The sequence below is a fragment of the Periplaneta americana genome, chromosome 9, assembly GCF_040183065.1.
Source record: "Periplaneta americana isolate PAMFEO1 chromosome 9, P.americana_PAMFEO1_priV1, whole genome shotgun sequence".
Taxonomy (NCBI): Eukaryota; Metazoa; Arthropoda; class Insecta; order Blattodea; family Blattidae; genus Periplaneta; species Periplaneta americana.
Genome location: NC_091125.1, coordinates 135,064,264 through 135,088,655, shown reverse-complemented (window position 1 = coordinate 135,088,655; position 24,392 = coordinate 135,064,264). Strand labels below are relative to the sequence as shown.

Genomic DNA, 24,392 nt, shown 5'->3' with positions numbered 1-24,392 from the left:
TTTTAGAGAATTCTTCAGTTTTCCAGTGAATATGGACGTAGAAGGAGATATACTTTTGGCAACTTTGAAAACTCAAAAAAGTTTCATATCCATTGTTCAAGAATTAAAACAGAAAATCAATATCCCGAATTTAAAAGAAAACCTACAAATTAAACCAAACCCTTTAACTCTATTAAATATAGAATATAATCTAAATTTAACAGAAGAAATACTAAAATCAGAACTAAACACTGGAATACTAAAACAATTGTCTTTAGAGACAGTTAATATTAGGTACCCTCCACAAAACTGGCTTCCAGAGAACAAGGTGCCGGTGCAGGTGTTACATGCTGTCTCTTTTCACTTTATAGATCTCTTGGATATGGAACAACAAGTTTTGATGGAGAAATCATTGCAATAAGTGAAAGTCTCAGGAATCTTCTATGCCACATCAATAAATTTAAGAATGTAGTTATATTGTCAGACTCCAAAGCAGCTATTCTATCAATAATCTCTAAACACACACCTTCATCTCAAACAGCAGAAATAGCTAAAATGCTCTCTCAATTAATATCACTCAATAAAAGAATTGTATTCCAATGGATACTATCCCATTGTGGAATCCTGGGAAACGAGAATGCAGATGCTTTAGCAAAGAAGGGCAACACTGCTACTCACAGACCTGTTACTAAATCTACGTATTACTCTGTGAAAAGATTTATTAAATCTACATACTTAGACTTCAACAAACAAAATTTGATAACACAATCCCAAGGGAAAAAATGGAACTCTCTGCATCAAAATCCACAGTTAATTCCCGATTTACCACGAAAATCGTCTGTAGCTGCATTTAGATTGGCAACAGGCCATGAGTGTTTGGCCAAACACCTTCATAGAATTGGAATATATCCCCTATATATCCCCTAACTGCCCATTGTGCAACTCAAACCAAGAAATGGATTCAGAACACCTCAAAATCTGTGCTTCAGTGGCTGGCCATGATAATATCTTTGAAAAATATTGGAGTGCAAGAGGTCAAATGACTTTACTGTCAAACGCCTGGCATTAGAAAACAACAACAACTTTTGGCAACTTTGCTCAGATGAGAAAGAATAGACGTAAAAATAGAAGAAGAGTCTGGGTTCATCCATTGGTTTCAGAAAGACTGAATCGAGGACTGTTCCATACCTTGTTTGATGATTTACATCAGGACGATAAAAAATATTAATTTAAAATTAAGCAAATGAGGGACAATATGGCATAAAACATATTTTTGTTTAATATTTAATAATTCAAAATTAAGTATAATAGGCAGCAAAAATGAACCATTCATAGCATGTAATTCAACCAATAGGCTATACTATAATAGGAGTCTGTAGTGTAATGGTAAAGTCAAAGGCCGTGGTATAATTGAATCCAGGTTCGAACCTGAGATCAACTACTTTTTTCTCTCTTTGTTAATGTATTTACACTATTTTAGATGCGTTATTTTATTTCAACGTGAAATAAAGGAGATTTTACTACATAAACAATATATCCGTAATTTGCATTAGTCCAGCTATTTAGTTGTTTAATATATGGTTATATTATTATTATTGTCATTCTATATTATTTTGTCGTAACGTAGCCTGTATACTGTGGTGACAGTGTAGGTGTAGGGAATTGGTGGCCCAACAGATGTTCATTAGCAGCGCCACGAACATGCTACTCACTTGCCACTAAAATAGTAGCCTGGCTGTGGATCCTGATGAAACTACCATTTAATTCGATGTCTCGCAACGAGAAGTGCTACTTTTAATGGCAGTCTCCAGTGGCAAAGCCAACCACTCATAGCTAATTTTGTAGTTGTGACTGTGTCTGAAGGCCTCCATTTAAATACATTATTCACGAGCGGCAGCACTTCTAAAAGTGACCTCGTCTGAGGGGACTATAACTCTCTCTAGCTTATTCATATGTGCATCGCAGGATGTAATATTAGAGATTTCACCATTTTTCAGGATGCTCTTTTGAATGGTGTATAAATCGTTTGAAAGTATTCTTAACATGGAGTGATGTTTCCTTGTTAGTCATTCATTGTATGAATGTACTATTTCTGATGAAAAGTTGTACACAAAAATAAATTATTTTTTATATGTTGTGCCAATGTAAAAATTCTGCACTGTTTCAGGGATATACTGGGATGTAGAATACATCACCCAGTTTCGGGAATGAAACTATAGTTGTGTTAACTTGAATGTTTTATTTTTGTTTCGGTTTACAAATGGAGAGTATGGATCTGTGATAAGACAAGTAATTAAAGAAGGGCATTCAATATATTTTCTCTTCATATGAAGTGACATGGCTTTTAAGGAACCGGAGGTTCATTGCCACCCTCACATAAGCACGCCATCGGTCCTTGTTCTGAACAAGATTAATCCAGTCTCTATCATCATAACCCACCTCCCTCAAATCCATTTTAATATTATCCTCCCATCCATGTCTTGGCCTTCCCAAAGATCTTTTTCTCTCCGGTCTCCCAACTAACACTATATGCATTTCTGAATTCGCCCGTACGTGCTACATGCCCTGCCCATCTCAAACGTCTGAATTTAATGTTCCTAATTATGTTAGGTGAAAATAAAATGCATGCATTTCTGCATTGTCTCCTGTACCTTCATCTCTCTTAGCCCCAAATATTTTCCTAAGCACCTTATTCTCAAACACCCTTAACCTCTGTTCCTCTCTCAAAGTGAGAGTCCCATTCCTATTTTCAGGTTTCGTAAAAAGCTGTTTTTTACGGTGATGGGTTGTTAGCCTTTCGCCCAACCCCCAAGCTGGTGGACCACTCCTTATTGGCTGTCCGTGACAGCTTATTCAATATATTCGCAGCTATCCTCCATATCTGGAAGCCGTCTCCTCTATCCACAACCTGAGCAACTGTAATAATAATATAATAATAAATATGTTGCATATTATTACACTTGTGAACATGCATGCTCGGCATCTAGATTTTTTTTATAAGACTCTTTAGATTAAAAAACTAGTCACTAAATGACATTAAAAAAAGTTGCTTAGGTTAACCGTGGATGCAGATCCCACAGATAGAGGGAGGGGGGGAGGATTACTGTACAGTCAATAAGGCAACCAAAAAGTGAGAGCGGTAAATTGTTGCAAACAACTGTGCCTGCACACAATATATAGATGTCACATTAATTTGAGATGCCTCACAGAAATAGGAATTAAAATAATAAAGTTATTTGCAATAAAACGCCATTTTGATGAAACCACATAGTGCATGATTCCCAATGGCAAAATTTTGGACTCTCTGACATAATGATTATTACGGTTTACAGCAGACTTTTTTTTTTTTACAGTCCAATCTTCCAGGTAGAAAAATGAAAGACATGTGCAGGTAGGCATCCCTATTCTTTGACTGCATTTATCATTTTGTGTAAGGGTTATGACCAAAAGCTCGTGAATTTGCTGAGAGATGATCTGGCAGAGTAAAGACACAGTCTACTATATACAGTCGCGAAGCTCAATATGTAGTAAAAATGCAAACATGGGTAGTTGCCCACCACTACTATCGCCTCATCATCGCAGATCTCTCTCCTAGCAGACGACAAAATATGTTACACTTTCGTTGTCTTGTTCTTTTGGAAAAATTAACACCTTCCTTCCATTATTGAAATATTAAATGCATAAAGTTAATTTATTATTTTAATGAAGTATGTTAAATTCCACCATAAACTCGAAGATATCTGCAAGAAATAGGTTAATATTATTTTTGTTTGTGCAAAACGAACTGGAATTTACTATAATCGCTTCACTCATTCAAGATTATAGTGATAATTAACTACGAAACCAATAAATATTAATTTGCATTTCCCTCTACAACAATAATAATAAAAATATGAATTAATGGATTAACTTATGTGTACCGGTACTTGTAGTGTAGGCTTACATAGTTAACAAAGTGGGATGAGGTTAAGCAATAATAATCACACCAGAATTGGAAATAAAACGTGATCAATAAATTTTATTGTAACAGACTTTTTCTACATCTCTAGTAAAGTAGCAAATAAAAATAACAACAAAATTAACAGCTATAATTAAAAACATATCCTTTGAAAAAAAAAAAAAGTAGGCCTAAGCAATAATAATCCCACCAGAATTGAAAATAAATTTCATTAAGACAAACTTAATTTTTCTACGTCTCTAGTAAAATATTATTATTCCAATTATTGTATTTTAGCCATTAACATTTTCATTACAACCAATAACGAACATTTGTGAAATACTCAACGAGCTAGCACTCGATGGAAATACGACACAGTCCAAAGTCGACCGTGGACAGTCTATTGTTTCTAGTTGCTAACCGCTTGGAGCGCTTTATAACGAGATTTGCAAAAAATCACCTCAAGCTTCGCGACTGTATATAGTAGACTGTGGTAAAGATATACAATTCATCATCATCAAACTTTCAAGGGTATAGGCCACATTAATCTGTCGCAGCCTTAAAATTTTTCTTTAAGTTTCATCATTGGTCGATCTTGCTTTCTTCTTTTTGAAGTATACTTCACTCTATACTAAAAGCCAGGTTATGAACCGACTAAACCGGAAGCAATGTTCTGTTGCTCTCTTTCTGAGCTCTATTGCCACATAGTGACGCGAGATTCAAAGCATGTTCAGCGTTTGTCACCGATATGTTTAAAATAACTACTGTCTATAGTTCTCGATAACACTATCAACAATATTAGTAATTAAAATTACTGTTTTTAAGAAAGCACGAGCTAATGACACTGGTACGAAATGTGACTCGTAATGCACGTGGTATTGCAAATGAACTGGGAAGTTTGGCTACACTGTCTCCGTGATTCCATTGCCAGATTTTCGTTAGCAGACATTTCCATGTGAGGTCCAATGAAAAGCTCCATTCTCCTTCCTCCCTCCGCCCCACCATACACAACGTGCCATCGCTGCACAGGCTACCCCTCTAACCCGCACTTTCCTCTCACCCTGCCAACTACTTCCTGTTTAGTCGGTTCATAACCTGGCTTTTAGTATTGTATTTTTTCCAAAATGAGGGTTGCTTTCAATTCTTGCAAAATCTCCTTCAGTTTGAAGTCTGATCAATTGTATTCTGCTGTTCTTTGTATAAATTTCATCCTGGCAGATTTCAGTCTGGATTTGTCTTTTGTTCTCATAGTCTAACTTTCACTACCAATAACATAACAGGAAAAGTTCGATATTCCTTTTCGTTATTGGACTTTAAAATATTAATAATTTCTGATAATTTTAAAAACTTCGAAATTTTACCATCAATATTTTATTGAGTTTCATATGAAACTAAACTTCCTAGGTAATTAAATTTATTTACTTTCTCAATAATTTTGTTGTTTATTAATATTTTGCATCTCTTCGGATTTTTACCTTCAAATGCCAGTTTTCTTAAAGTTTACGAAAGGAACATGCTTTAAATCTATTACCATATTATTAAATAACTGACAGTTGCAAAAATGTTCAAAGATTTATTAAACAGTTATATTTTACAAAATATAACAAAGTCATTCTCAGTATACTTAAAAATGTATATTACAAAACAAAATTGATTACTCATTACTTAGCAATCACAGTATTAACAGTCGTTAAAATAGTGACACGTCTTCAGAAATCTGACAAAATATTCTTTTCAGCTCATTGTACTGCATGTAAACCAATCACAAAAAATATCCATCTTCGTCAGAGATTAACTTAACCTTATTATTTATTTAACAAGATTGCGTGAATAAATACGTTAGTAAGACAATACAAAAAAATTCTGAAATGTGATGATAATTCCCAGTATTCTGGAGCCTATTTCTTAAGCCAAGTAACACGGATAGAGTTTTTATTCAATAAATTTACATATCAGGTTTACTCGTCATTTTCAGTTTATTTTGACAGGTGCAAGAATTTTGGTCAAATTTGGTTTCATTCATTTTCAGTTTATTTGATGCTGTATCTACTACTATGTTATTTAGCATCAATGGGATTGTTGATAGTAAGATGGGATGGGGGAGCTGAGGATTCGCTATAGGATTGCCTGACATTCGCCTTATAGTTGGCAATGAGCAAAATCTTTGGAAAATCTCAAATTGACAGGTGGTTCATCCAGCCTCAGGCTCCGATAGAGTCAAGTCCCATGTGCAAACGAGTAGCCTGACAAGCCCCAGAGTCCCAAGTTCTTCCTATATCAGTACCAGTACTGGAAACCCATACTATAGTCGCGACGCTGTTATTCCTGGCATGACTCCTCCTCTTTGCTTAAGTCTTAGGAAGTGAAGGCTCTATAAAGTCTAGGTAGGTAGTATCGTTCGCCATTTTTGTTCTTTCGTTGCTGAGCTACCATACAAGGAATCTATTTGCCACACCGTTACACATTATCATGTCGTAGCTCCTATGATAATAAATCAAACACACTGTAATTGAGCAAATAATTGAGCGGCAAATAACGTCTTCGTGTGCTTTCTGCGAACGCCAACGAAAGAGCCAAAATGGCGGGCGATTATATTAAGCATTTATCGAGCCTTAAGAAATGAATAACTTCTTCATAAGTGAATCACAAGACGCACACGTTTAAATGTAGCCGACCTGCAACGCGATTGACTGCCAGAAATTAGAGCGACGGGATTATACCTCCAAGATTCACCCCAGCCTATTTTTACTATTGCAGATAATAGCTGAAACGGGGTGGGGAGGTAACGAGTGTTGGTGGATTGATATGAGGGAAATGGGAGTATCCTGTGAAACACACTCTACAACCTGCTGTAATTTTCTCCCCTTGGACTTATGACTTACGAGTTTTTGACCATTTCAGTTGCAAGACTGGCTTAAAATCATATCAGATGGAATCCATGTAAAGATGTCTGCACACTTGTGATATCGGTATATCAGAAACTGGTGGTATTCCCTCATGTGGATTATTTTTCTTGTCCAGGCTGAGTGCATGTGGGTCTGTTATTGTCCTCATATCATTGAGTGGTGGGGTCATTGTAAGGTTGATGGCAGGATAGATAACAGCTCCAAACAGGGCGATCCCTAAGCCTACGTGGATCGGAATAGCAACGGCCCAGTACTTCTGCGGCCAGTACGTGAGACCCACAGAATGTAGGACACTATCAGGAATTACTGCCCACACGAAATATAGTGCAAATGCAGTGTAGCAACCGAGATACAACACAAATCCATATACGGCCCGGCTGGGTGTTGGAGCAGGAGTGTGTTCTGGCATTGTCAGTTACCTATGATATTCGAAATCTAAAAAAATTGTCCTGTTGAGGAGTTTGTATCACTTCCGATTCTGTGTGTGTGAGAACGAGTTTAGTTGCCATATACACAATCTCCATATGAGTCATCCAATGCAAGTCCATTAAAATTTTTCTAATAATGGCTGTACTCTTGACTTGCTGGAGGTCCAAACTGATCCATCGTTTCCGTAACAAGCACCAAACTTTCCATAATTGAAGTCAGAGCTACTCTCAAGCGACGAGCTTCAGGTGCAGAAAGATTTCTGAAAATAAATCATATATGTTGAGATTAGATCTTCAGGCGAAAATATATAGGCCTATACTTATTACTAATTGCCAGTATAACATGTGAGAGGTCCAGACAAATTACTAGCGAAATGATCAATTTCTATAATATTGCGTTCTGGACATCTCTGGTATTATGTTTGTAACAAGGAAGTGGGGAGCTATAACAGTGCATTAGAATATAGAGCTAGGTATGAAACGATTTTTATGTTGAAAGTATTTGTGGCTGCAAACTAAAAACACGTGAATAATTAATTATTCAAGTCTGCTTCAGAGGGAGCTTTACCTGAAAGATAAATTTGCATAACATGTGCGTTACTGGAGGTAGTTAACAGAAAACCACAATTTCAAGTCACACATAGTTTGTGTGCACTCGATGTGGGTTTCTGGTGTCTTATCACCCCACTCGATTTATATGGATAAAAAGGGAAAAATTGAGACGGTAAGTTCCTGGATAGCTCAGTCGGTAGAGCGTTGGTGCACTAGCCAAAGATCCCGAGATCGATACGCGGCTCTGAAACAATTTTTTCCCCTGAAATTATTCAAGTCTGCTTCACAGGGAGCTTTACCTGAAAGCTGGATTTGCATAAAACCACGTGTTTATGACATTTCACAGAAGCCAGTGAAACAAAAGAAAATTGTACCTTCTTGGTTATAGATAGATTTTCTGGAGAATTTACCCCTGTTGTTGTTCATCCATAGTAGGCCTACATTCACTATGTTCTATATGGCTCGATTTTTGCGTTTAGTAGGCCTACTATTGCTAACTAATTCTTTTCTTATTGCCTAGGGTATCATTTTTATTTTTTAGAAATGTAATTTCTTAAAACTGTAATGATCCTAAGAGCTGGTCTAAAAAATACAGAAGAATAGCCTTATATTGCATACTAACTGTAGTCAAAGAACTGTTATTCGTTAATTTAAAATACGTTAATTTACTACCACTAAAATTTTTTTGAATAGTTGGTGGATCTCTTCATATGCTCTTGCTGTGAAGCTTTTAAAAATACAAACACAACACCTCATATCCTGAACAAGCCCACTTCAATCTCTATGAAATGCCACATATTTGCACAGCCTCGTTTCATGTTTGTTCAAATACTTTCAAAACCCCATTGCAATGCTCACATGGTTAACACATTAGACTCCAACACTATATCTTTCTTCACTTCGCTCCTCTTTGGTTCAGCATCAACTCGAAGGGCTTGATATGCTATATCTGCTTCTCTATTTGATGGAAAGGGCACAATAATTTTCCTGTGTGTTAGTTAAGGCTCAACATGATCTTTAATCTATCGTTATGCTCTAACATGAGTCCACAGTATATAAGCTCTTCTTTAGAGTATTATCAGTAAAATTGATTACAGTAATACACGTTTAATAATAAACAGTACATTTTTACTTCAATTAAAGAGTTTCTTTATGAAACTATACACTTAGTAAAAAGGATACGCATTCAAACTTTTATCTTCTGCCATATTTTATATTGATCAAGCCATTCACGTGAGCCAACGTTACGTAGAGAATTTTCCCCAGGACATTACGTAAAATATCGTTTACACAAGCAAATATTACCCAATTAAATTTACACCTCAGAAATTTGACTACACAAATAATTTGCAATAAATATGATCCACTGATGCATTAAAGACAATAGAGTGTATTAATTACATTACAGGAAAAAAAACATTCCAATTTTGATAGGCGAGAAACAACTGATGCATTTGCGTAATTCTCCCCTATTTAGGAACTGTCTTCGAACTCGAAGGGAACTGTTATTTTGTACATCTTGATTACACAACTTTTAACACTGTATCACTTCGGAATATGTATGATTAGACTTTCTTGTGTTAAATTCTAAGGTACCTTGTTTACACGTTTCGACCTTTTATGGGTCATCCTCAGAACTGGTTATTTTGTTTTTATCCCCAATTTAATTATGTTTTTAATCTAAACAAGGCACACAGACCGCAAAAGGTGTAAATTTAATGATTTCGACTTACAGATGATGATGATGATGATTATTATTATTATTATTATTATTATTATTATTATTATTATTATTATTATTATTATTATTATTACTATTATTAAAAAGCTGAAACTTAGAATTTATAAAGCAGTTATGTTACCGATTGTTCTGTACGGTTGTGAAACTTGGATTCTCACTTTGAGAGAAGAGTATTTGCGAATAAGGTGCTTAGGAAAATATTTGGGGCTAAGAAGGATTAAGTTACAGGAGAATGGAGAAAGTTACACAACGCAGAACTGCGCGCATTGCATTCTTCACCTGACATATTAAAATTAGGAACATTAAATCTAGACGATTAAGATGGGCAGGGCATGTAGCACGTATGGGCGAATCCAGAAGTGCATATAGAGTGTTAGTTGGGAGGCCGGAGGGAAAAAAATCTTTGTGGTGCTGAGACGTAGATGGGAGGATATTATAAAAATAGATTTGGAGGAGGTGAGATATGATTGTAGAGATTGCATTAATCTTGCTCAGAATAGGGATTGATGGCGAGCATATGTGAGGGCGGCATTGAACCTCCGGGTTCCTTAAAAGCCATAAGTAATTATTATTATTATTATTATTATTATTATTATTATTATTATTAACGAGGTCCATCGTTCTTGTACGAGGTTGAACCTTCAAACACAGAATGTAAGCTCTAATAACATTGTAGGCATTCCCTTGTTGTGACAAAAATAAAATAACACTGTTTATCAGGCTCTTGTCGTAAGCTGATGTTAGGGTTTTTTTGTACTTGATATTAAACAAAACAAAAATTGGTATCCATTGTAATGGGGAAAGCACAATGCCAACAAATGGATTTTTTAATTTTGTTATTTCACGACACTGTATTAATTACTAGGTTATTCAGCGTCGATGGGAGTGGTGAAAGCGAGATTGTATTTGGTGAGATGAAGCCGAAGTTTCGCGGTAGATTACCTGACATTCCCCTTACGGTTTTGGAAAACCTCGGAAAAACCTAACCAGGTAATCAGTTCAAGCGGAAATCGAACCTGCGCCCGAGATTGTCCCTAACCGTAAGGCGAATGTCAGGTAGTCTATGGCGAATTCTCGGTCTCATCTCGCCAAATATTATCACGCTATCACCACTCTCATCGACGCTAAATACAGTCATTAAATAACACATTCATTTTTTTCCTTGAAATATGCTTATGTGCTCAGTTAAATACAAGTGAATTCGTCGATCAAGACATTGCCTAATTTCGCCAATTCTGCATTTATTCCAGTATGATACGTCGTGCAACAATGCAGAAAGAAGCCTTGGCGCAACATAAGTTATTATAAGAATTTTGTTTCGATTTTTGTGTTGGAATGTGTCCAAAAATCAGTCTAAAATAGCAGTGATTGCGGTTTCTTATCGTTGCAGGCATATTCCTTCTTCAGGATTAGTGTGATCATTGGCAAAGAAAGAAATGAATTCATATCTTAAATCATTCCGACTGCCCCGGCGCCAAGACTGCGCAGTACGGCGGTGATATTGTGGCATTTCCTGTGACGCTGTCTGGAATATTTGTATGGCAACATTCACTGCACATTCACGTTCAACGACCGATACGCAAAGGCACATTAATCTTGTCCATTTCCCGCAACAAATGTGAGTAAAACAAATTAAAGCTTTCAACCGTAAATCTGACATTCAGTTACCATACTCGTGTCAGATAAGTAACACTGTGCCATTTCAAAGACTGTCTTTTAGCATTTTAGGACCTATTATTACAAGATGGATGTTCATTTAAAATTATTGTTCATTTGTTTCGATTATCCAGCAGAGACCAGCTGTAGCAGTAACTTAGTTTGTCTTGATCCGATTTAGTTTTTGTTCACCTTATTTTCGTGACTTTGAGAAATTTAATAAACCATATAGTGATGCTTTAATTTTAATGGGCGATGGAAAATAACTCAGAATGACAAGAACTGAAGTGTATGTTATATAATGCGTTCAATTTCACATTAGAGAGTACTTAACGTCATAATTAGTAACCAAGAAACAATAAATTTTTGTTGACAAATGCTTTGAAACGGAGGGACATCATTTGCAACATAATAATAAATTATACTGTAGCAGTGCAGCTGTCTGTTGTGGATCCTCTTTTGAATTTTATTGAACGCTTGTTTTGACATATTTTTCTACGTATCATTTGATTTTCCATTTTAAGCAATGGTAGTTCGTGGAGGTTAGTTATGGGACTCATTTATAACAAATCAGAGTGTCAAATAATTTTATGATAAACCATGTATAATAAGAATACGGTCCACACCTGAGGAGTAACGGTTAGCGCGTCTGGCCGCGAAACCAGGTTGCCCGGGTTCGAATCCCGGTGGGGGCAAGTTATCTGGTTGAGGTTTTTTCCAGGGTTTTCCCTCAACCCAATATGAGCAAATGCAGGGTAATATCGGTGCTGGAACCCGGACTCATTTCACCGGCATTATCACCGTCATCGTATTCAGACGCTAAGTAACCTAAGATGTTGATACAGCGTCGTAAAATAACATACTAAAAATAAATAAGAACACGCAATTGTTAACTTATTTGAATAAATTCAAGACAAGAAACAAAACTAACGACATCGAGGGCTGCGGGACGCTCCAAAAGCTACGTCTTGTGACTCCTATATTTATTTATAGAGTAAGACATGCATCTATAGATATTAGCATTTTAATAAATAATTAGTAATCTTAAAAGAACGCATATTTGTGCGGTTTTGTTCGTCAGCTATTACATATTAAACCATTGTATCTGATATAACGAATATATCATAAAGTTTACAACAGTGAGAAAAACTTAAAATATAGTATTGAAATATTCATCTTCAATCGCTGGAATGTTTGATATCGTTATATAGAAAGTACTACAGACAATTTTCTGCCTTATTGTCTAATTTAAGACCAATTTCAAACTCAAAAGTTGATACGATTATTATAATAAATTCATAGGCATTAAAGGAGTTGGAAGACGTTCGTGGTTTGTTTTATAATATCGCGATATTTTCCTGATGAGGCTAAAAAATATGAATAAATCGAATTGGGAGTCGAAATCTGAAATTTCTGATTACTAGGTGAGCGTATCAAGGTATCATTCGGTGAAATGTTGTTATTTCCATCTGTCTTAACGCTCTGTGATTCGAGGTCTGCGGAACGCAAGTTACAGAACCTTGCGTTGGAGGAATGTTGTTCTACAACTGGTACGCGATAATTAAGGAATTCCTGGTCTTAGAATTAAATTCCAATGTTAATTCAGAAAGTTTATTTCTTTTAAATTTATTTTAATAATTAAAGCACTAAAAAGATAAAACTCGCTAACGAAATGTGTCGTTATAAAAATACGAACGTGTAAATGCAACTGTAGTAGTTTCATGGACTGTTGTCAGGGATCTAGTATAACCGTTGGCAACACTGATTACAACGGTACAACATGTGTTGTGACGTCACTTCAATAGATATCGGAAAGTGAATGCGATAAGATTAGTGTCTCAGTGACTGACGTCCTTAACAAGATTAAAGAGCCAGATGCTTTACAAATTTTCGATTTCTTGAATGTCACGTGATTATCTTTCAGTGCTAATTGTTCATATTTCACATCAGTGACTGTAAACTAGTGATATCGTACAGGACAATGAGTTAAGGATGCTGTGTAATTCTCTGTCAGTGCTCTTGGTCATTTGAGTGCAACAAATGGCCTACTTAATGAGGCTTTCTAAACTGGAGTAATTGTGTAGCCAGTACGGAACTTAAGGTATGGTCGTGTGTAGTAGTAGAAAGTTGAACGTTTATGTAACTACCAACTACTTCCCATAGTGTGAGGAATATTTTACGTACGTTCACATAGTTTCGGAGCTTCATATGGTGTGTTAATTTACTAATTAAATTGTCGAATCCAGAAGTGTTAACCTTGTAATAGTGACAGTGATGTAGCCTTGTTTACTCTCACTATTATTAGTTCAACATTATATTTCTATTCGTTGTGAAGTGATCTGTTCTACAACTAATAGTATCATGGATTTTGTTACTAGGTTCTTTTAATTTTACGTTTCATGCATCGGAGTGTACAGGACGCCAAATTTTAGTTGTGAGGTGAGCTTTTGATTCAGTATTAGGCTTATGTATATTTTGAATAATTATTATGATCTTAATATCTATTGCTTGCAGAAATTGTAAGTTTCGTAAACAAGGGACAGATTTTTTTATTCTTATATTCAATTTTAAAACTTTGGTAGGTAATCTTAGGCGATCTGGTTACAGATTTAGCCTAGCTATACAGTTAATTCTCTGAGTGCTAATTCGATATGTGAAGCGATGTCTAATAAGTTTCTAGTACCAATATTGTGACCAAGAGAGTAGGCCTACCTAATATTTTATTCATTGACTCAAAAAATGCTTACAGCCTATTTGTTTTACAGCATCAAAGAATGTGTTGAGTACAGATGGAGAATATTTTATGACCTGGAATGGCTAATGTCAACGGTTGTTTGATGTTGCTTCATCTCTTCTGACAATGACACTTTCATTCAGATTATAGTGGTGTTAATTAACTATGTATTGCCCATAACATGTAGTTACTCATTTATTACCTAAAATTTGTTTATATCCTTTCAGTTTTCCCTCTAAATTCGAGGTGATATTGTAATTTATATTAGGTAGGCCTATATAACCTAAATCAAGTACCTTACCTAACCTATTGTGTAACTTCTAGAATTCCCTTTTGATAGCATTTTGGGGAAAATTTCAGTATACGGATTCCTCACTGACAATTATATCTTAAAATACTGTACTAAAAGAGCAGATTTGTCTGCGTTTTTTCGAATGCGCATCATCATGCTTACGAAAAGGCACTTTTCAATGCCAATAATTTATTTTGTGTGCACAGGTTGGAATTTTGAAGTAAGAGGGAAAGAAAGGAATCCGTGTTCTGAAATTTATCCGCATTTTGTTAAGGAAGGTGGCTGAAATACAGTAGGCCTAGCGAAATAATGAAAAAATCTCTTTGATGTTCTGCAAGAATTTTAATGCACTTAGTAGCCTACATTGACAATAGAAAACCTACTTAAGTTATTTGTGTTCAACATATCTGTGTACCGGTACCATAATCTTTTAGGTCTAATTTATTATGATACAGTAGACTTGTAATATATATAAAAAGCACAGAAAGTAATATAACTTGTTATAATTATCTTATTCAAGTTAGGAAGAAGGTAATTAAGAAGTACCTATACTACTAGTTTATTTTGAGCGCAATTGAATTAAACATATTTTACAATATAACCATTTTAAATTCAATAAGCCAGCATTTTCTGCAAAAGAACTAAAAAACTTGGAGAACTAAATAGTCTTTGACATTATAATTGCAGAATGTGCAGAAATTTTATCCATTTATGGGTTTCATGTTTTAACTATTTATTAAACTTGTTTCGTGGACTTCAAACTTGAGACAAATAAATATGTAAAATCATGTTGTGTAGACCATAAAACTAAACAAAACATTACGATCAACCAAACTTTATCACAGATGCTCAAAATGAAGGCATTCACAGCTAAACAATATTCCAGTCTCTTTCCTGGATTCTGCTGCATAATTTGACCTTTAGATTCCGCTACTCACCAAGGTGCCATCTATCTTAGGGAGCTACACTCCCCTGGTCTGCCATAGTTCATTCTAGAAGACCCTATGGATCCCTGGGATTTGTGCTGCTTCCCCAGGCAGATGACACCTGTAGGCAAATCCCGGAACCACGCCTGCCACGATCTCCTGTTCAACCTGAAACTGTTATTGTGATACACGAAACTAATGAAGGCAAAATGAATCCTAGGCCCAATGCCGAAGGTTACCCAGCAATCCTGATACAAGTGATAGAGGAAAACCTGTGGGGAAAAAACCCAAACCAAGTAACTTATCCAGACCAGAATTCGAATCCAGGCCTGCTCATTTCACGGTCAGACAGGCTAACTGTTACGTCATAGCAGTGGACTAATACAATATATTATAAAATCTTGCATCACATATTAAATTATTTAGTTTGTTCTCATAATTAAACATCCATATTGGACACATTTTTGTGTCACAATTTTCTAGACTTAGGATAATGAAGCTGGTATGAAAACATTTACATGTTACATACAAATACAGTGATTTCCAGCAAATGTTCTCGGTGTTTCTGTCAAGCGATAAATGGCATGGTCACTCTAACTGCCACAGCTTGCATGTGCATACTCACGATGCTTTGTCGGTTTAAAACTTACTTAATAGACCTATGTTATATTAATAACATTCGATACTCACCCTCCATACAGAAGCTGCTGGAAGTGTTGTCCATCTTGTGTGATAAATAATTCACATGACATCATTCACAGATCACAGACCCGGTTTCATTGAACCCAATTCACTAAATTTAAATTGTTTTTTGTACACGATTTCAACGTCTGAAGTGATTTCTTATTCCATATAGTATAACCACATCAATATGCTCGTCAAGGGACTGTGGCCTTAAAGTGTTAACTTATAAGTGGGACAATGCTATAGACGGGAAATGATTTATGAAATGAGGAAAACAATTTAGACACCACTTCATAGAAAATATATTATAACTTAATTGTGTACTACTTACTACAGTTCAAGATGTAAATATGAGTTCTTTGCGGTTCAAGTAGCTACAGATAACTTCACTTAATACACAGCTAGGAGCAACACTAATGTAATTTTTCACTTATAGAAAGATATTGCTGATTTGCCATTGCACTATGAAACTTACTGCACACTCCACAGAATTGAAAGAAAGACTAAATTTTACAGAAATGACGGGAATGTATGAAAGGATTTTAACAATCATCCTTTCATACGAAGGAAAGTACCAGTAAGTTAAGTATAACTTCCGATAATGCTGACCAGAGGATTTTTTCAGATAGAAGGTGAAATTTCTTTCTTGTATTCGTGTAATGACCCTCAGTACTATCGCGGCAACATGTTTCTTCACCACGCTTTTAAAGCATTATAAATTCCGCAATTTATACGGAATTTTTTCCTCATTTTCAATCCGAAAGAAGCTCTACACATAGGATTTGGAAGCTTTATAAGAGGGTAAAATTATGTAGGATAATACAGTCAACTCCAGTTATAGTGAAGGTCTATGGACCAGCATATTTCGTTCACTATATCCGAGGTTCACTAAAACCGAAGTGTCTGTTTTTATACTACTGACGTTGCTATACATACAGTATTAATGCCCATTTGGGTCAGACCACGTTCAATATCAGTATTAATGTTCGCTTTATCTTCCAACTTAAACACTTCACTCTTCGACATCCTGATGTTTAGAGTTCGAAACTTGAATATAATCTAGCCATGTAGGTAGTAGGCACTGACTGATTTCGCACCTTTTCCTACTAGAGGTATGCTGCTGTATACTCGGCCGTGGAATTTCCCCGGATTCACATTTACAAAGATGCGGGAGGAAGGGTTGAGGACCATTGTACTCTAAACTGTCTTGTTAGTTATTTACCCATTGGTCATCACTAGGCGGCGGATGTCGATGACCTAAAAATCTACTGAAAATGATCATTAAAATGTCCTTTAACTAATGGAAAAATGACATGAAATTAAAAGAAAATGACATTGAAATATTATTCACTGTACTCGCACCACAACTTCTTAAAAATTAGTCACCTTGTTTCAGTGACTACCCTGCAAATCTCTGAGAGAGGAGGCAACTTCCTGGAATTTGATTAAGATAAAGGAAAAGAACATGCAACAAAATGAAGGTTTTTAAGGGAAAACTGTAGATTTTAATGAGGGTTTACAATGTGTTTCAATCAGGGTTGGGCCTTCATTCTCAGTCTCCTCCTCCTTCCGTGCTTCACTTTTGTTACCAGATCTTCCAGATGAGGGAGTGTGAATGACAAAACAAATTGTGGGCGCAGCGTGCATTCTTGCAATATTTGTGTTAAAAATACTGTCTACTACAATAGACATCCCTTCTGAACCATGTTGAGGACACAACGTCCTGTCCAGGACATGGTGAAAGCTTCCCCCCTTCCAAACATAAATTCAAAGACACCCTCGTACCGACAAAAGAACAGTAGCGGTCAAAGTCCTCACTTAAATTAAGCTGCTGTCAAGCATTTTGTATTACTTCTGTTGTGTGAAGTGAAGCCTTCAGTGGAATGAGGGATGGACTTTAGAGTCTGTTTCAAACTATAAAACTCTAACTTCACTGTTATTCACTTATTCAGTAGGTAATTACTACTGACCTATTTGGTTAGAAAATGATTTAACAGACCTATCGGTAAAGAAGAAAGTAAAATTCATTCCAAATTATCTAAAAATTCCTCAAAGTATTAAAAATGACCAAAAAATGCCGAAAAATATAAAAATGACCTATTAGTTCAAAAACGTCAAAAATTGCAATATAAGAAATTACTTTTTTATACTGATATTAACATATTCTATATTAATAGGCATCGTCTTAATGTGAAAAATAAGATGACTTTTCATCATTATCCACTCCCTAGTCATCACTCTACTCTCTTTTACAAAAGAAAACTTTCTTCGTGTACTTCTAATTACCTCTTTTAAAGGAGTCAGAACTACAATCCTTCCTTTATCCCTCACTGCGTGCACTATTCTCTTTAACATGTTTCAAGCTGTCCAGGAAGCTGAACAAATTCTTTGTCTTTCAATGCACTTAAGGAGTAGAAAGTTTGAGATTTTGTTCTGAACATGTTCTTGGAAGTTTATAGGAGAAAGGGTTTCCTAAATTACCATTTTGGTCATTTTGAAACTACATTTTTTGGGGACGTTCTAGTTTTAGGTTCAGTATAACCGAAGTGAGGGTTCACTTTAAACGGAAGTATTAATGTACTTTTTAATGCATGCAGGTCGGGACCAACGATTTAGGTTCACTAAAGGTGAATGTTCACTATAACGAGTTCCAGAGCTGACTGTATATGAAATATCCAAGAGCCGTATAAAAAGAGCATAATGAACGAGATAGCATTATAAGTGTGAGCATATTAACGAGATTTTACTGTATGTGTACGTTTTTAAAATGTATGTGCGTTCACACACTGAACAATGTAGCCATTGCAAAAGACAGCACAATAAAATGCACCAGTTTTTAGCTGACTCACTGCATGCCTTTATTGAAGAGTGCCAAAGACAGATTGATATAGGCTATGTGTAATTTCTGGGGGTGGGGATTCACCAGCAAATCAACTTTCATATGATGATCTCTGTCACTCATTCTTTCTCTCTAAAAAAAAATTGACACCTGAAGCATAACATAAACCCCATTCAGAAATTATGAAGTAAGCTAAGCATTACATGTTTCACAAGTCATGCAGATAAAGAGGAGAGGAACTCATGAAAATAGTCGAATTGGCATCTGAAGCGGTTGATCATAGAATAGTGATGTCCAATTTTGAAAACTTATAACACTTATTAATATAGCATAGTATATAGGTTAAGTTTTAATCCGGCAATGTGCTAAGAGTTTGTGAATATCAGCAGTGGTAGTGGGGTGATCTGCTGCTGGTTATCCAATAGAAACACCGAGAACTTTGACTAGGACTTTGTATATTGAGTAACCATTTTATTAGGAGCAGCATTTTCTTCTGAAGTAGGGATGAGGCTGTCTTGTCAAAATATAATCTTTGAAAGTACATTTACTGAGAATGGTTTTAAAATCTCTTTTTCTGAAGAGATAGGATTTAGCCAAGTTTCTCCGACTTAGACTTAAGTCATATTAAAATTTTCACATATTACTGTTCTACTATTTTGTGTTAATTCATGTCTCATTTATTTCATTTAATTTATTACATTTTCCATGGATTTTGCATCAACATTGTAGCTTTTAGATGTGAAACAAATAAAAAAGAATTTCACAAAAATATATACGCTATGGTAATACACAGCAAACAGATCAATTCAATTGTCGGCCTGGTTGGCAGAGTTGGTATAGCACTGGCCTTCTATGCCCGAGGTTGCAGATTGATCCTGGGCCAGGTCGATGGCATTTAAGTGTGCTTAAATGCGACAGGCTCATGTCAGTAGATTTACTGGCATGTAAAAGAACTCCTGCAGGACAAATTCCAGCACACTGGTGAAGCTGATATAATCTCGGGAGTTGCAAGCGTCGTTAAATAAAACATAACATTCAATTCAATTTACAAGCATAAATAATTCATTAGTTGAGTAGAATGTATGAATATATGGAGGAACTTTCTTAATAATCATTGAGCGATATATGAATAGTCTTTTTTTAGTAACATCTGAGACTAACAGAGGATATGGAGATCTGACGTGTGTAAAATTATGAATGTTCTGATTAGTGCTAGAAGTATCTTGATTTTTAACATAAAACATCATCAGGGAAAAAATGTACTCACAAGATAGTCAAGATTTCTAAATTTTGGAAATATTTTTTTACATGATATTCTTTTATGCACACCTGACATTATTCTTAGAGCTTTTTTTGATGAAGAAAAATATGTTTAGCTTTAGGTGAGTTAGTCCAGAATATTAATCCATATTTCATTATAGGCCTATATTTAAATGAAATATGAAAAACCTGAAATCCCATAAGGATAACAGTCTCCTACAGTAGCGTAGGGTGAGCTGAAGATCTTCTATACTTGGGGAGTCAGTCCAAGAAAGCTTACACTATACACTTACATAGTGGAAAAGTGGCTCCAAGAGGACTTACAAACTAAACACATAAACAGATTACACAAACTAAACATACACAAACGCTATACAAACTGAACACACAAATTATACAAACTGAACATATAAATTATACAAACTGAACAAACTAAACATAAATTATACAAACTAAACACACAAATTATACAAACTGAACATATAAATTATACAAACTGAACAAACTAAACATAAATTATACAAACTAAACACACAAATTATATAAACTGAACATATAAATTATACAAACTGAACAAACTAAACATAAATTATACAAACTAAACACAAATTATACAAACTGAACATATAAATTATACAAACTGAACAAACTAAACATAAATGATACAAACTAAACACACAAATTATACAAACAACATATAAATTATACAAACTAAACACACAAATTATACAAACTGAACATATAAATTATACAAACTGAACATATAAATTATACAAGCTGAACAAACTAAACATAAATTATACAAACTAAACACAATAATTATACAAACTGAACATACAAAAACTATACAAACTAAACATACAAATTATATCAACTAACGATCTTACTAATAAAAAGTCTATCGGCCTATACAGATGTTTAACTGTCCGAATAATAGCAGACAGGTACTTATTTCCCATATATATTCTGCGGTTTAATTTCCTCTCAAGTATCATTCATATTTTTGTTACTGTTGCTCCAAGATATTTTAATTTTTCCATCTCTAGAAGAAAGGGTATATTTCCAATTTTTATATTTTCATTTCGTACTATGTCCGGATCTGAGACATAATCATTTTGTCTAAGACTTTATATTATCTGAACTAAGTATGACATAAACCTGACATGGTCAGACATTTACCGCAAGAAATGCTCTTCTATTGTATTCTAGAAAGAAGGAGGGTCCACATATTTGAAGTGTCTCCATTAGACAGTACAGAAGATCCTTACATAGAAGTGAAGGTCCTGGAGGTTATTAAAAACTCAGAACTGAAATCTTTATGAAAGGTTATGGAATAGCACAATAAGCCTTGAGGCTGATGTGCTAGTTAATAAGCTATCAAATAATCCTCATTTACTACTGCTGTTAAGTGTTGTCAATTCAGAATGCATTATCAAATATAAGTTATTTCGTACAAGCTAGTGTAGTGTTGATGAAAATTGGAAAAAATTGTATTGTGTCATGACACCTTTGGGGAATGGTTCCTTAAGGGAAGGTTGAAGAAGACTGAATTGACCAAAATTGACAGGTTCCCATTTATTTTTTTTTATCTCGGAAAATACTCAACCAATAATGACCAAATTTTCCAAAAATCTGTATACAGTAGAACCCCGATTATCCGTCACACTATTAACCGATCCACGGATTATCCGACTGTCTTTCTCTCACTCTTTTCTTCTTTGCTGCAGAAAAAAAATGTAGTACTATACCTTATATTATTATTTACTTTTTCTACAGTGTATTATTACAAACCTTTATCCTTACATAGTACTACTGCCGGCAATAAGAAGAGTTATTTGAAGGCATTTTTCCAAACTTGTAAAATAATCACTACCTGCCTTCAAATAAATGGTCCCAAGAAATTCCGCATAATTTATAGCAAACCCGTGCAGCATTCAGTCCTTGTCCTACTGTTCGAGTGCCCGTACTTTATATCTTCAATGCAAAATATCTTCCACGAGTGTCAGAAGTGTTTTGCTAAGTATGTAAATAAAACTGCAAATAATTGGAGTTTTGGAAAAAAAAAACCGCGGCTCATTTCGCATCACAATATGAGATTGGCGTTAAAACTGTGCGCGATTTAATGAAAAATAAGGATAAAGTGTATAAAGTATGTAAATCTACAACAGGAGACTGCTACTATTCCTATCTTTCCGTGAACAAACATCACAAGGAATTTCCTTGGCACTTATAAACCCATCATTGACAACCAGATTTAAATTAGTGAACATCTTGTCCACTATCTAGCATGTTAAACACAACATTACGGAGGAAATTACAAAACTGTAATATTATGCACTTAGTTTATGAAAATATTTTATGGTACGGATTATCCGATTTTTTTCGATTAACCATCCAGTCCACCCCCTTCATTACTATGGATAATAGAAGTTCTACTGTACGTATTTCTTGAATATGCCATATGAATTTCATTCTGATTGGATGAATTGTTTTGCTGTATTGACGAGTTCTTTGAAATACTTTTTTTTCGGTATAGTAACTCTGAACATCGATCTTTGATGTACTTACTTTTTCTAAAAAACTATCCTATGTTAGAATGTGAGGAATAGAGAATCTCATATTTTCATTACCATCATACAAAAATAATTATTTGTAATATTAAACATTTTCAATAAAAAATACATGTTCAGAATATTTGTTAACTTGCAGTATAAATGAGTCTTAAAACATATCAATATGATTGTTTGGTAATTGGTGTAATACAGAGAGTTCTTATGCGGACCAGTCCCAGGTAGTAATGTTCTTTTGGTTTAATGATGGTAGTGTGGAGCACCTGTCCTGAGGAAGCTGAGCAGTAAGGAGTGGAGTGGGCCCAATCTGCAGAGGGAAGCATGTATGAACCTGTCCGTATGCCCACATACGATTGCTCTCCGCCTAGGGTGACCAGACATTCTCTTTTGTCTGGATATTTCCTCCTTTTTAGGTCTTTGTCTGGGATCCGGGCAAATTAAAAAAAAAATCGAGAAATGTCCTCCTTTTCGTAACTTGTATGCCTGATATTTTGAAATTATTTGTTTTGACGCCTTTTTCAAGTAATTTGCCTGTAGGTGGCAGCAGCATCAACGGAATATACTCTTCGCTAACGATCATAACTCCCCTTGCTCCTCCTTGTTACAGTCTTTGCTCAGAGGTAGCTAGTAAATCGAGGTGCAATGTAAGTCTAAATAGATATTTTCTATTCTCTTTAATAATTTTACTATAGTTCTCATGACTTTCATATGTAGCTAACTGTAAAATCATTATTATTAAATTTATTCATAATTATTTTGTAATAAAATATATATTAACATGATGAAGGATGATTGGAACAGAGAAAAATTCTCTCCGGCACCGGGATTTGAACCCAGGTTTTCAGCTCTACATGCTGATGCTCTATCCACTAAGCCACACTGGATTCCCATCCCAATGTCGGATTGAATCCTCTCAATTTAAGTTCCACCTCTTGGGTTCCCTCTAGTGACCTACCCTCATGCACTGCGTCATAGATGTATGACAGTGGCACAATGTTTATTCCGTCGGATCCCGGCCACTTAGTCACTCATAACGAGTGCACCTCTGCACATGTGTAAACATTGTGTCACTGTCATACATCTATGACGCAGTGCATGAGGGTAGGCCACTAGAGGGAACCTAAGAGGTGGAACTTAAACTGAGAGGATTCAATCCGACATTGGCATGGGAATCTGGTGTGGCTTAGTGGATAGAGCGTCAGCACATAGAGCTGAAAACTCGGGTTCAAATCCTGGTGCCGGAGAGAATTTTTCCCTGTTCCACTCATCCTTCATCATATTATGACACAGAATTTCTGCACGGAATTGTCATATGTACTTCAGCACATCGTAATAATAATAAGATATTAACATACTTTTAATATGATTATAAGCCTAAATCTGTACTGTAACTATTTTGTAATAAAATAGATATTGACGTAATTTAAAGTATACCCAATAGGCCTAAACCTAAATCTAAGTACATATTTTCTGTCCTCTTTTTTGAACAATGTCCTCGTTTTTTAAGCATTGTATCTTCTTTTTTATCAATGTGAATCTGGTCACCCTATCACTGCCTGACAATAGATTTTGTTAGATGGAGGTTGGAATGAGACCAGTCTGCATAGGAACTTTCTGTACAGTATAGAAAGCATCTGTGCAAAATTTTGAATTAAATTGGACTTGTCGTTTCTGAGGAAAGGAACATCGATGATTGTAAAATATTGTTTTGAAAAAAACAGCAATAAAGATACATTTTGTTATTGGTGCTATGTAGTCTAACATGCTTCAAAACATGTAATTTAAAGGGCGTAAATGATGACTTTGAGAAACTATATATTCTGATTCAGAAAAAAAAAGGTAAACTTAATTGAATTAAAAGTGAAAAATGTCAATTTTGATCGTTACA

At 35.1% G+C, this 24,392-nt stretch overlaps 2 protein-coding genes across 3 annotated transcripts in view; one reads left to right on the top strand and one right to left on the bottom strand.

Annotated features, from left to right (window-relative positions):
• Positions 1-7,227: 7,227 nt before the first annotated feature.
• On the bottom strand, positions 7,228-9,066 carry Tcs6 (Threonyl-carbamoyl synthesis 6). Its single transcript, XM_069835940.1, has 3 exons — positions 8,985-9,066; positions 8,661-8,789; positions 7,228-7,510 (listed from the first exon to the last, which is right to left on the bottom strand). Exons 1-3 carry the CDS (start codon positions 9,008-9,010, stop codon positions 7,381-7,383), a joined length of 285 nt encoding a protein of 94 aa, XP_069692041.1. The 5' UTR covers positions 9,011-9,066; the 3' UTR covers positions 7,228-7,380.
• Positions 9,067-12,717: 3,651 nt separating this feature from the next.
• Positions 12,718-24,392, top strand: part of Arl5 (ADP-ribosylation factor-like 5) — a 113,691-nt gene continuing 102,016 nt past the window's right edge. Inside the window, exon 1 of one of the 2 annotated variants that reach the window (XM_069835938.1) lies at positions 12,718-13,638. The gene's annotated coding sequence lies outside the window, so the exon portion shown is untranslated. The remainder of the gene's footprint in view (positions 13,639-24,392) is intronic. The other variant, XM_069835937.1, reaches the window with a different exon arrangement.